The sequence below is a fragment of the Xiphias gladius genome, chromosome 24 (genome assembly GCF_016859285.1).
Source record: "Xiphias gladius isolate SHS-SW01 ecotype Sanya breed wild chromosome 24, ASM1685928v1, whole genome shotgun sequence".
Taxonomy (NCBI): domain Eukaryota; kingdom Metazoa; phylum Chordata; class Actinopteri; order Istiophoriformes; family Xiphiidae; genus Xiphias; species Xiphias gladius.
Genome location: NC_053423.1, coordinates 20359860 through 20372243, shown reverse-complemented (window position 1 = coordinate 20372243; position 12384 = coordinate 20359860). Strand labels below are relative to the sequence as shown.

The window sequence follows — 12384 nt, the reverse complement described above, 5'->3', positions numbered from 1 at the left end:
GAGGGTTTTCATGTTCGGTTTGGGTTGAAGGTGTCCGGAGGCTGCAGTTCGTGCGGTGCCGCTGAGCTGAACTGCACTGGGATAACTGACAGGTGTTTCCCATCGCATCACATACAAGTCGTGGCTTCTCCTTGTGTCTATGGGTCCACCTGCGCGCGTGCGTGTGCGTGTGTGTGTGTGTGTGTGTCTGTGTTTCAACGGTAAGGAGCCAGCGTGCCACACGACACACAGGGCGGGACTGCTCGTGGTCCAATTTCCGCGGAAGTCCCCGGGCGAACAGGCAGAGCAGGACAGCGGGACACAAGTATAATGTCCCTTTTTTTCCACAGGGGGGCGTCACGTGAACTGTAAAACTTACATTTGACCTGTCACAGTGGGGGAAAAAGCAACCGATGTAAATAAAGACATGCTAAACCAGTTTCCCTTTCGGGGTCCTGGTAGGGTTCGTGCTAGGCTCCCCGTCACACCGCTCAGGGGTTAAGAGAGGCGGAATATCCTCCACTGGCCGAGCAAGTCACCCGATCTCAGCCCGGCTGACCAGGACCAGGGCCGGGACCGGGACCGGGATCGGGACAGGGCAGAGAGACCCCCACGACAAGCGAGGGCTGAAGGTGGCCGCAGGGAAGGCCTGGCGGAGCACCACCAGGGAAGACACTAGGCGTCCGCTGCAGTCCATGGGTCGACTGACTGCAAAGGGTTTTACACAAAGTATTGGACGTGATAACTGAGCTTATATCTTGTATCTCCCACGCGGGCCTTTCTGTATCGACGCGGACCTGCTCGGCGATCACAGATGCGACAGTGGCACCTCTAGCGTCGTCTCCGCTACCTTGGTTCAGCTCGGAGGCTGACGAGCGGGGCCCGGGCGGCGCGCCGAGGTGCGCGTGTTTCTCTCTCGTGGGCCTACCTGTTGCTGGGGCGCGCGCGGCGCCCGTTTGCCCCCGCGCGCGCGCGTGACGCATTCCGCGGGCGCGCGGACAGAAACCGACGGTGGGGAAGAGGATGCGGGTCGGTGAGTAAAGTCTGATTAAAACACCACGAAGTCACATATCTACACACATTTTTCTAATTATCTGTCGTGTTCCGGTTTTTCTTGTGTGTGTGTAGCGTTTTAACCCGAAGCAGAACGTTAGCGATAAATGTAAAACAATGTCATTGCTTGGGGGCGTTTTCAAAACAGGAAGCAACAGGGCCGTTCGGCGGTTAAACTCCTCAAACTTGGTGTCGCGGTGTTTTGTCGCCGGTGGCAAACCCGCTGCCGACGAGCACTCCGGCGTCGCGTCGAAGGGAGCTTCGCGTGGAGCCGCCGTGCGGAGACGGGCTGTCGCCGCCCGGGAGAGCTCCGGAGCCGAGCGGGGCCGTTCCGCCGGCAGTGCGAGGAGCCGATGCCGGCGCTGAACGGCGGCGCCCCGGCAGTGTCGGGCAGTGACAGAGCCGAGCGCGGTGACGGGTCCACGCCAGTGTCTGCTGCTTGTGCTGCTGGGGGCGATTTATCAGTCGACGGCTTTTTCAGTTCGGTAAACTGTGAGATTCGCCTGGACAAAACGAAAGAAATTGAATGCCGAAACTGATGCTACACTCCCTGGAACTCACCAACTGAAGGCTATTGTAAAAACACTTCATAAAGGTATAACTTATTATAGGATTGTTGCGTTAGACTGCCTTATTTTTTATTAGGATCACCATACTAATACTGTGTAGGGCCTCCCTTTGCTCTCAAAGCAGGCTCAGTTTTTCGTTGCATGGATTCCACAAGATGTTTGAAACACCCCTTTGAGATTTTGGTCATGTTGACATGATTTCATGCTGCAAAAATCTCCCGTTCTACCACATGCCGAAGGTGCTCTGTGTGATTCGGATCTGGTGACTGGGGAGGCCACTGAAGTTCAAAGAAGTCACTGTCATGTTCGTGAAACCGGTTTTGAGACGACTTTCGCTTTGTGACCTGGTGCATCATCATGCTGGAAGTAGCCACTGGAAGATGGTAAATTATGGCCGTAAAGGGATGCACATGGTCAGCAACAATACTCAGGCAGCCTGCTGCATTCAGACAGTGATTGGTTGGTGTTAAGGGGCCCAGAGTGTGATAGGAAAACATTCCCCACACCGTTACACCACCACCACCACCACAGCGTGGAGTGTTAGCACAAGCCAGGTTGGGTCCATGGATTCATGCTGCTGACACCAAATTCGGACCCTACCATCTTCTGCCTCAGCAGAAATCCAGATTCACCAGACCAGGCTACGGTTTTCCAGTCTTCAGTTGTCCGGTCTTGGTGAGCCTGTGCCCACTGCAGCCTCAGATTTCCGTTCTCGGCTGACAGGTAGTGGAACCCGACGTGGTCCTCTGCTGTTGTAGCCCATTCTCCTCGAGGTTGGACGTGTTTGTAACATTCTGAGATGCTTTTCTGCTCACCACAGTTGTAAAGAGCAGTTTGCTGAGTTACTGTAGCCTTTCTGTCAGCTCCATCACGTCTGGCGATTCTCATCTGACCTCTCATCAATAAGGTGTCTCCGTCCACAGAGCTGCTGCTCACCGGATGGTTGTGGTTTTTGGCGCCATTCTGAGTAAACCCAAGACACTGTTGTGCATGAAAATCCCAGGAGATCAGCAGTTTCAGAAATACTCAGACCAGCCCAACAATCACCCCACAGTCAAAGTCACTGAGATCACATTTCTTCCCCATTCAGATGTTGGTGTGAACATTAACTGGAGCTCCTGGCCCGTATCTGCATGATTTTATGCATTGCGCTGCTGCCACATGAGTGGCTGATCAGATAATTGCACGAATAAGCAGGTGTACAGGTGTTCCTAATAATGGAACACATAACAGAAGGAAATTTTAGTACATCGGGGGGAAAAAAAGTTTTCTTAACTCTTCGGTGGGCAAAATATGTCACGGCAACGCCATTTTTACATAGCTGTGAACAAATCTGTGGCAATTTGTCGTTACCTGTTGGCTGGCACATGTGAAACTATAATTGGCAGATAATATGAGCCGAACTGAGTATCTGAGTAACAATGGGGTTCAGTTCAGGTTCAGTTTGAAAACGGAAAAAAATAAATACTGAACTAAGCGAAACTCAAAATAACTTCTAACATATCTTTGGCATTTAAGCAGAGAAATACAGAAGTACTATATTTAAAACACAACAAAGAAGATGATGAAAAGAGGATAAATTGAAGTAAATTAAAATACAGAGAAACTAGACTGGACAAACTTCCAGAAACACCAGCCAAAAGAGAAATACAGTGAGAGATTATAAGGCTGACTGGTTGGTCACATGTATCTCTGCAGTCACAATACTGTTACGCAGCTCTAAATCAAATAATAACCACAAAGAATAATCCTCTCTGATGTGGTTCCCTAGGACAGAGGTTTATTTGTCAGGGCTGTAGCCACCAGTGGGGGCTCTGAACCTCAGTATTGTTTCTGGGAATTCGTGGATTTACTGAGTTTCGGTTTCACTGTGGACAATTCTTTCTGGATATTATAAGGAAACAGTTAAAGGAGTAAATGTTTTTGTTTCTGTTTGTAACTTGTTGCCGTCTAATGTCTGATCCAGGCTACTGCTCTGTCTGCGGTGAAACACAGATCATACCGGGCCCTTGTGGCAGGAAAATGTGAGTATCCAACATCTAATGCAGATGGCACAAAGAACCTCTAGTTACCGGGCTGGCATAATTCTGTTGTCAGAAGCCGAAAAGTCTGCCCATTGAGACACCGACCAAGGAGCAGAAACAGAAAAACACAATCAAGCATGTGTCAAAACTGTGATAAAGCCTCCAGTGTTTATGAACATTGCCACAACTAGCACAGTGTCCTGATTTCACGTTCCGCTGCAGGCTGTGTGCAGCGACAGCTGCTGTTGACACAGTAGAGCTTTTCCGTGCTTTTAATATCATTAAAGCCATAATGCACAACACGTGTAGTGTTATCATGAACATTGACATGGTGGCTTTAATGTAGCGGGATAATGCATGTAAAATAGTACGACTAATGACAGTGAAGTGCACACTGCATGCTCAGTTTATTTCCTGTGTATTCATTATGTATGGTCATAATGTCTACATGAAGAGCTGCTAGGGTAGGAGTGGGTGATATAGATAAAGTCCTCTCTTGTGGTTTATCCAATTTTATATTGTGATATTGATACGTATCAAGATATTGAACTTTTTTCTGGAAAATCAATTCAGAATATTTTGATTTACTAATAAAATAAGCAGCCTAAACTATTTTTCTCTATACAGTATCGATATATTCTGTATAGTAATTACAGTTTTAATTTTTGTTTCATGCAATTACTCATTTATTTATTATTAAGATTTTTCATTGTCTCTTATCTTTGTTTCCATTTCTTAATTAAATTGAAACTATTTTAATACGTAGTAACACTGTGTATTTTCTGTCTATTTTCTGAAATGTGCTATATAAAGTTCATAAGTCGTCATATCGCCCAAGCCTAAACTGGGGTCAATCCTTATCGTAAATAACGTTTAATACTTGCACAATTCTCTTTTAATAGGCGTTCACCTTAGAGTACATAGCTGTTACATTGTTAATTTGCATGTCGGTTTGCGAATGCAAAACTAAAAGTGCACAGGATGTGCTCACTGTCTGTCTTTATCAGTTATCTGGAAAGAGAACAGACTCACATACCAGGTTTCAATATTTTCAATCAATGTAACAGCAGATATGCTTGTCATGTTTGAGTAAGACATCAAATCATCCCTCCTACGGAGTGTAGAGTTTCTGCTATGTCTGGCCTGTTGTTGTTTGTTGTAATTAAAATCACCTCCGTTACATGACGTCATCATAGTCATCTAGTCTTCCTGAATTCAACACGTAATAGCCTAGTTTTAAAATTCTATCTTCAGGCTGTACTGGAACTTTAACCCTTGACCGAGCAGATAACGAGAGTATAATCACGCAGTAGATGAGGTCATTATGGTCTGTGTGTTTACCCCTAGGCTGATGGGCCGTTTTAGTCAGGATACACATCACATGTCTGCTGTGTAGAGTGGCAGATGTAAAGGAGGTTAAAGAAAACACAAAGTTTTAACAGTTGCTCTCATCTGTCTCGTTTTTCCCCCAGCCTTAGATATGGATTACAAGGTTGTGTTTGCAGCCTTGGAGACAGTGTGTGAAGACAACATTTCCGTTTTGTGTGGGCCTTCTGATTTGCTGTACGGCACTGTTCCTAAGCGCCTGATCACGTGTATGAGAAGGATCCAGCAGCACGGCCGAGCCCTGGAGCCTGTGGTTGCCAGCTTTACAGCCGTCTACCACCACTATGACTTTGATGCACAAACGCCAGGGAATGGCTACCGCACCCTGGTCAAGGTATGAGATGTATTTTATTATTCGCTGCTGGACTATACTGTGTTGTTATATCTCTTGTGTAAGTAAACAAAACAAAAACAAGTGTATTTGCTGTTATGTTAAAGACTCACAATGTACATTTTTTAATGATCAGCTAATATTAGATTTGTGTGTAAATACAGCTAGACTTACTAAAAAGTCTTTCATACTAAAAAAGGTCTTTTTTAGTACGAAAAATTAGGATGAATATTTTGCCAGATTAACAAAGTTATTGACCTGTAAACAAATACCAACATATTATTATGGGGTTCTCAGAAATGAGAACCCCATAATAACAGGTTATACTTCATGACAAATCCCAATCAGGTAATGTACATTATACAATCATAATGTATATTGCAGTGTAGAAGCTTGTAAAAACCGTTTTCTTTGATTTCTTTTCTTTTCTTTTTTTCTTTTAATGGTTGTATGATGCCAAATGTTGCATATTTTAAATTGATCAAGGGCAGGTTCTCTTCATCTTGAGTAAAATTCACACTGTTCCTTTTTCTCTCTCTTTTTTTCCTTTCAGGTCTTGCACTCCTGCCTTTTGCACATCATTCACAAGGGCCGTTACATTGCCTCTAATTACAACAGTACCTTCTTCAGGGCAGACCACAATACATCTGAGATGGAGGCGTACTGCAGCGCCCTGTGCCAGCTGCGTGCCCTGCTCCACCTCGCCCAGCAGCTGATGAATGACAACGCCGCCGGCCAGCTGTACTCCCTTCAGGACGGGGACCTGAGCCGCAGGTTTGTGCAGGAGTACAGCTCCATGCACAAAGCATGTTTCTACGGCCGTTGTCTGGGCTTTCAGGTCAGCCAACATCAGTGAAATATTTCTCATAACTTTAAAAATTTTTTTTTTTTTTTTTTTTTATACAATCTTATTGTGTACACAGTGGCGATAGCTCACCAAATGTGATTCAGATACTTCTGAGGTACAAAGGTTGTGTTGTTCTTGATCCGTCATTTATCACTTTTCACGTAAGTCCAATATGCTTCAGTAACCAGTATACTGTATCTCACTCCTTTTTAGTTGTTGGACACAATTCTTTTTTCTTTTCACAGTTTTCTCCTACCCTACGTCCGTTCCTCCAGACCATTGTCATAAGCATGGTTTCATACGGAGAGACTTATGGTAAAAAGCAGTCTGGGTTGGGTGAGTCCTTTTTTTTTTTTTTTTTTCTCAATTTTGATGTCATGGTGTTGAGGGAAGTTGAATTCTCAGGTCCAATGTTGGCATTTTCAGATGGGATCATCTATAAAATAAGTTTTCTCTCCCTCCAGGTATGGCAGCTCTTTCTCTCCTCACATCGGGGAAGTACGTCCTTGATCCAGAGCTGCGGGGCACTGAGTTTGAACGCATTACCCAGAACCTGGATCTGCAGTTCTGGAAGTCTTTCTGGAACCTCACAGAGTCCGGCCTTATAACAGTAAGCAGGGTCGGATACTCTTCCTTTCACTCTGTTATTACCTGAAGTGCTCTTTGGTGTTCTAACTGCTCATTCCCCTGTATGTCTTTCTCTGGCCAGGGCTTCAACAGAATAGCCTCTAACCCAGTGCAGGTGAACTTCACCCTGACTGTGCCTCCTGTCACTCTACGCCTTCCCTTGGCCGCAGACCCCAGTCTAACAGCCACTGTGTCACCTCCAATAGCCCACTGGGGGCCCGGGCCAGTCCACATGCGTCTGATCTCCTATGAGCTTCGAGAAGGACAGGTGAGGATCTACAGTTCTAATACAGGGAAGGAAAAACATAAAATACTCCTGCTACTACTCAGGAAAAATAAGAAAGGAGAAGAAAATATACTGTATGCAAAAACAAAGATAAGAAAGTGTAGAAACCACAAAATAAAAAAGAAAATTTGATCATTATGATGGAAAAAGTTCATTTCAAGTTTTATTTTTATTAAATAACACTTCATTGTTTGGGGTGTATGACATGCACTACTGTTTCCTTGCCTTTATTATGAATTACCTTATTGCTTATACTTTAACTTTATAGGACAGTGAAGAACTGCTGGCTTTTTCCCGAACTGACCCTCCTCCCATCTCCGCGTCTCACCTCCCCTGGGTACAGAAGCAGCCTCGTTCCCCCTGGCTGCTTATCCACGTCCATGGAGGGGGTTTTGTAGCCCAGACATCCAGATCCCATGAGGTACGGTACAGAATGCTGGTGTAAGACTGCCGGTGTTAACTATAGCTGTAGTAGTTGTTTGACAAATTGTTTCATAGTCTGCAAAAGTAACCAATTATTTATTATGTACAATGAATAGAAGCAGCTATTGGTTGGCACTTGGTCACACTTCTTTTATGTGTGATCTTTTATTCTGTTCCCTATCCACCTTCTCATGTATCAGAATTATCTTCGGAGCTGGTCGAAGGAGCTGAACGTCCCTATCCTGTCTGTCGACTACTCTTTGTCACCTGAAGCGCCCTTTCCCAGAGCCCTGGAGGAATGTTTCTACGCCTACTGCTGGGCACTGAATAACTGTCATCTGCTGGGTAAGTGTGTGAGTCGGACCAGACTGGACGATAGAAAGAAGAATTAATATCTTGTATCTTAACATATTAATTAATGAATTTGTTAATATTTGGGGAAATATAAAATCATCATTTCAGCATCTGCATTTTCATCCACACGTAATTTGCCAAAGGAAGTTACTGTTTTCCTTTTCACTTTTTGTGAAAGAAAAGAAACTTAAGGCAGGAAACTGTAAACACATTGTAACCGCAGAAGTACTTGGACTCAGCAGGTGAAAAAAGGCAGGTAGAGTAGAGTAACATATAGAAGAACAGTACAAAAAAAACCAAAAACTAATCAACTAATGATAATTGAGTGATTTGGATGAAAACATCTACAAAACAACCTTTTAAAATAGCCTTCTTTTTTCATATATTTGAAATTATCATTAGTACTATTAGATACTAATAGTTCCCTCTGTCTGTGTTTCCTAGGCTCCACAGCAGAGCGTGTTTGTCTGGCGGGGGACAGTGCTGGAGGAAACCTCTGCATCACCGTGTCCATGAAGGCCATATCCAGCGGCATCCGAGTCCCTGACGGCATCATGGCTGCCTACCCCGCTACCTTGCTCACCACTGATGCCTCGCCCTCCCGCCTGCTCACACTCATTGACCCGCTGTTGCCTCTAGGTGTGCTTGCAAAGTGCCTCAATGCCTATGCAGGTATGTGGGGGCACAGGGCACGTGTGTGTGTGTGTGTGTGTGTGTGTGTGTGTGTGTGTGTGTGTGTGTGTGTGTGTGTGTGTGTGTGTGTGTGTGTGTGTGCGGTTTCACACCTCATTTAACATAAGGCACTTCCCGGCACCACTGGAACGGAAAACAAAATATCAAAAGGATTTATGTATAAACCGGATAATGTGGGAGGAAAGAATGATGAAAATAATTAACAGCCTGCTGTCAAGGCAGTGATCACTTCTAAACTAAATACAATGTCGATATCAACCCCATAGTCTGACTGGGTTGAATTTTAATCGCTTTGGCTCACAGGTTTGGCCAATCTGCCACGGTAAAAACACTGGATGGCTCTGATATGCCCAAGCCTGAGCTCCAGGAACAATTCCATCAGCGTAACAGTGAATGTATAAACAGTTCGATTTTTCTAGATTTTATTCTAGACCGCCATAGGAAATCTCAGACTGCCTGAAATACAGTGATTCAAACTAGTCGTCTTTGTAGTCACACAGTTTGAAGCTTGAAGCCAGTGGAAAGAAGTTGGTTTCACATTGTCTGCATCATCAAATCAAACGGGATTCAAGGTTTTTAAATTAGCAGAAAATATAGTCCAGAAAGACCGAATTCTACATTTGGTTTGAATATACTGTGTTATCTGTCATTGTCTTTTGGTTATTTTATATGGTTATTCATAATGTGGCTTTCACATACTGAAGTATCCAATTAGGCTATTTGAATGGTGTGACTGTAACTGGTGTGTGATTGCTCATCATTTCAGTTTTGTGTATTTCCTTTATTTAGTTTTGACCAGTTTTAATACTTTGCTGGAACCAAAATAATCACATCAGTTCGCCTACTTACCATCTCACCATTCCAGTCATGCTGTAGTCTACCCTCTTTCATTACGACAACACAAATCAAACTATTAGTATTACTTGTGTGTGACATACATCGCTACTGTGTCTAAGTTGCAGCAGAAACCCTTCAGAAATAAGCCACAATTGCATCTTAAAGAGCCACATTCGTGTTGTATTCTTCTTTCCTTTTTCCTTCTATGTTTTCTCTGGTGTCTTTGTTTCCTCTCCTAACCTCTCATCATTTCCCTCCCAGGTACAGAGTACCACACGGTGCAGCCTGCAGTGGGAAGCAGCAGTCTGAGCGCTCTCGGCAGAGACACGGCCATGCTGCTCAGTGATCTCACCCAGGGGGCCTCCAACTGGATCCAGTCCTTTCTGGACCCCATGCTGAATTCCGGTAGAGCACACGCCCTGACGTCATCGCCGAGGTGGTCCCAGAGCAGTGAAACCCGCAGGACATCAACTCACACCTCCACACCACACTCTGGAGATCACATGGATTACCCACATGGCTTTGAGCCCCTGCGCTCCGAGTGCCTGGCTTTTGTTCGCCCGACCTCCTGTCCCATTATGAGGAACCCCTTTGTGTCGCCTCTGCTGGCTCCAGACAACCTGCTGAGAGGCCTGCCGCCTGTACACATAGTGGTAAGAGAGGGAAGAGGAATCCCAGGGGACAGTTCAATCACTTAGCTTGATTTATTTTAAAATGGTGTTTAATTACAGCATCACATCTTTGTTTCAACCTGGGCTCTCTCTTTCCCGCTTACAAATGGAAACAGAGCATCTTCCTGTCCCCCAAGTTTCAAACCTCAATAAAATTATTGATGCAATGTGGATGATTTGTACAAAATAATATCGTAAACATCATAGTTGCGTCTGTTTCAATGGTTGATCAAGCAGATCAATAATAATGACTAAGTTGCTAATTTTTGCCAGGTGCTGACATTTTTATCCATCAAAACCCACTCTCCAGACTGTGTGCTGGTTTGGGAGGAAAATTGTCCACCCACCCTGTGGTCTCTTTTGCATGTTTTTTAAAATGTTTTCCTAAAATTAAAGAAGAGTTAACATTACCGCTCTCCATTTTCCAAAACATACCCTAAAGCTGCACAAAGGCTACTTCTAGCTGATGAACATAGTGAAGCATTTAGCAGCTAAAAGGCCAGACATTCCCCCTCAAAGAGCTGGTGGAGACTAAACTGCAGCTGAAATGTCAATTTTAGTGAATACTGTTGCTGTGGGGCTAAAAACATGACACATAATTAATGATAATGCTGCTGAGTTGTCTGCTGGGGTGTGTAAATAGGCATCTGTTTGCTAACACAACCCTTTATAAGATGGGGATATTTCAAAGTTGCGTTTTCTGCTTCCTCCACTGCCCATTCGGAACGCATTTTTCCTAATTTCCAGTCAGCCCCTGGTTTTGGTTCATGGTCCTGCGTTCTCAAAAGCTGTATTATTATTGTGTAAAGCGGTTTCAATTATTTTGCCACTAAAAAAGAATGTAGTTTTGGCAAAAAAAAAAAATACAGCTAAACGTTAACTTAACTAACGTTAACTTTATAGTATTAACCTCTGGATCAAGTTTCAAGTGTTGTCAAGTTGATTTTCATACCTTACTTGTTGGTTGTATTAATTGGGCTAAAGCATGAAAAAAAAAAAGTGTGGTCCAGTTTCACACACACACACACACACACACACACACACACACACACACACACACACACACACACACACACACACACACACCGTAAGCCACCCTGTTTTCCAGTCTGTTATTCCCAGCAGAGTTTGCATTTTTCCAGTTAACTGTTCGGGGTTTTCAGTACTTATCTCCTGATTCCTCCCTGTGACCACACAGGCCTCTGCTCTGGATGCCTTGCTGGACGACTCGGTGATGTTTGCCAAGAAACTGCGAGACATGGGCCAGCCAGTGAATCTGACGGTGGTGGAGGACCTCCCTCACGGCTTCCTCAGCCTGTCACAACTCGCCAAGGAGACGGAGGTCGCTGCAGAAATCTGTGTGGCACGAATGAGGGAGATTTTTGAGCAAGAACGCGTCACACCTGCCCTTCGCAAACGGCCAAAGCTGGAAGAAACTTAGAACCAGAGTACCAATCCATCAGGCTGATTTATCTGTCATTCTTGGGACTTTGCTATTTTTGGATGAAAACGAGAGCTGACATGATGTGGTGAGAATCATGCAATAAGTTTAACTAAAGGAAACAAGTCAGGGAGAATTGTGAGGGTACAACAAAAACTGTAAAAGTGGAGGAAGCTTAGGCGCACTGCACTTGAAACCTGCTGTGTACTGCGCAACATTTTCTGTAGGCAACAAGGTTCAAGAGAGCTATGAAAAAACTTCAACTTTCTGCTACCAGCACTAATGATACTATATTCGCATTTTTCTACTAAGATTTACATGTGGAAGATGCGGATCAAACGCACATTGAAAATATTACTGACTGACAGAAACTAAACACAAAGAAATCACCGTAACCAGCCCCGGCAGTGGTTTATAAAACTGATGTTTGTCAGTAACGGGAGCTGTTGTGCCTTGAATTTAATGTGTTGCTGTATTTTGCAGACTCGTCTTGTATGAAGAAAAGCTTTGCCTACGTCAAGCTGAACGGGATTAAAGGTTTACTTGTACAGGAAACAAATTTCAGATGCACTGTATTATTATTATTTTTATTATTATTATATAATTTAAATTAAATTTATAACCTGATTTTGCCAGTTTGTCACATGTTTACAACATATTGATAAGGAGGCCTTCAACTTGTATTTACCAGCAGTATGTGGATGTAGATATGAAAGTAACTTGTTATACTGTAAATTCATTCTTGATATTTCTTATTATTAATATTTAACACTATGTTGTTATACTTAGAGCCTGTATTAAATCAAAACTGCAAGGATTACTGGTGTTAAAATATTGTGTGCTTATTTGAGGCTTTTGCACAG

The 12384-nt window shown here is 43.9% G+C and overlaps 1 protein-coding gene across 2 annotated transcripts; it reads left to right on the top strand.

The window, feature by feature from the left end:
- Positions 1 to 761: 761 nt before the first annotated feature.
- On the top strand, positions 762 to 12339 carry lipea (lipase, hormone-sensitive a). Of its 2 annotated transcripts, XR_005706733.1 has the most exons (12): positions 762 to 1012; positions 5098 to 5345; positions 5896 to 6180; positions 6435 to 6525; positions 6654 to 6799; positions 6899 to 7084; positions 7371 to 7523; positions 7726 to 7870; positions 8324 to 8551; positions 9671 to 10062; positions 11279 to 11609; positions 12005 to 12339. XR_005706733.1 is itself a non-coding variant. In XM_040122074.1 (11 exons), exons 1-11 carry the CDS (start codon positions 1003 to 1005, stop codon positions 11519 to 11521), a joined length of 2127 nt encoding a protein of 708 aa, XP_039978008.1. In that variant the 5' UTR covers positions 762 to 1002; the 3' UTR covers positions 11522 to 12339. The 2 variants fall into 2 exon arrangements, 1 of the variants encoding a protein (XP_039978008.1); XM_040122074.1 differs by having other exon boundaries at positions 11279 to 12339.
- The last annotated feature ends 45 nt before the right edge of the window (positions 12340 to 12384 follow it).

Excerpts from the sequence above, each read along its gene's own strand:
- lipea (XM_040122074.1), top strand. Across the intron at positions 7,871-8,323 it reads GAATAACTGTCATCTGCTGG|GCTCCACAGCAGAGCGTGTT; the intron begins GTAAGTGTGTGA and ends TGTGTTTCCTAG. Across the intron at positions 10,063-11,278 it reads TGCCGCCTGTACACATAGTG|GCCTCTGCTCTGGATGCCTT; the intron begins GTAAGAGAGGGA and ends GTGACCACACAG.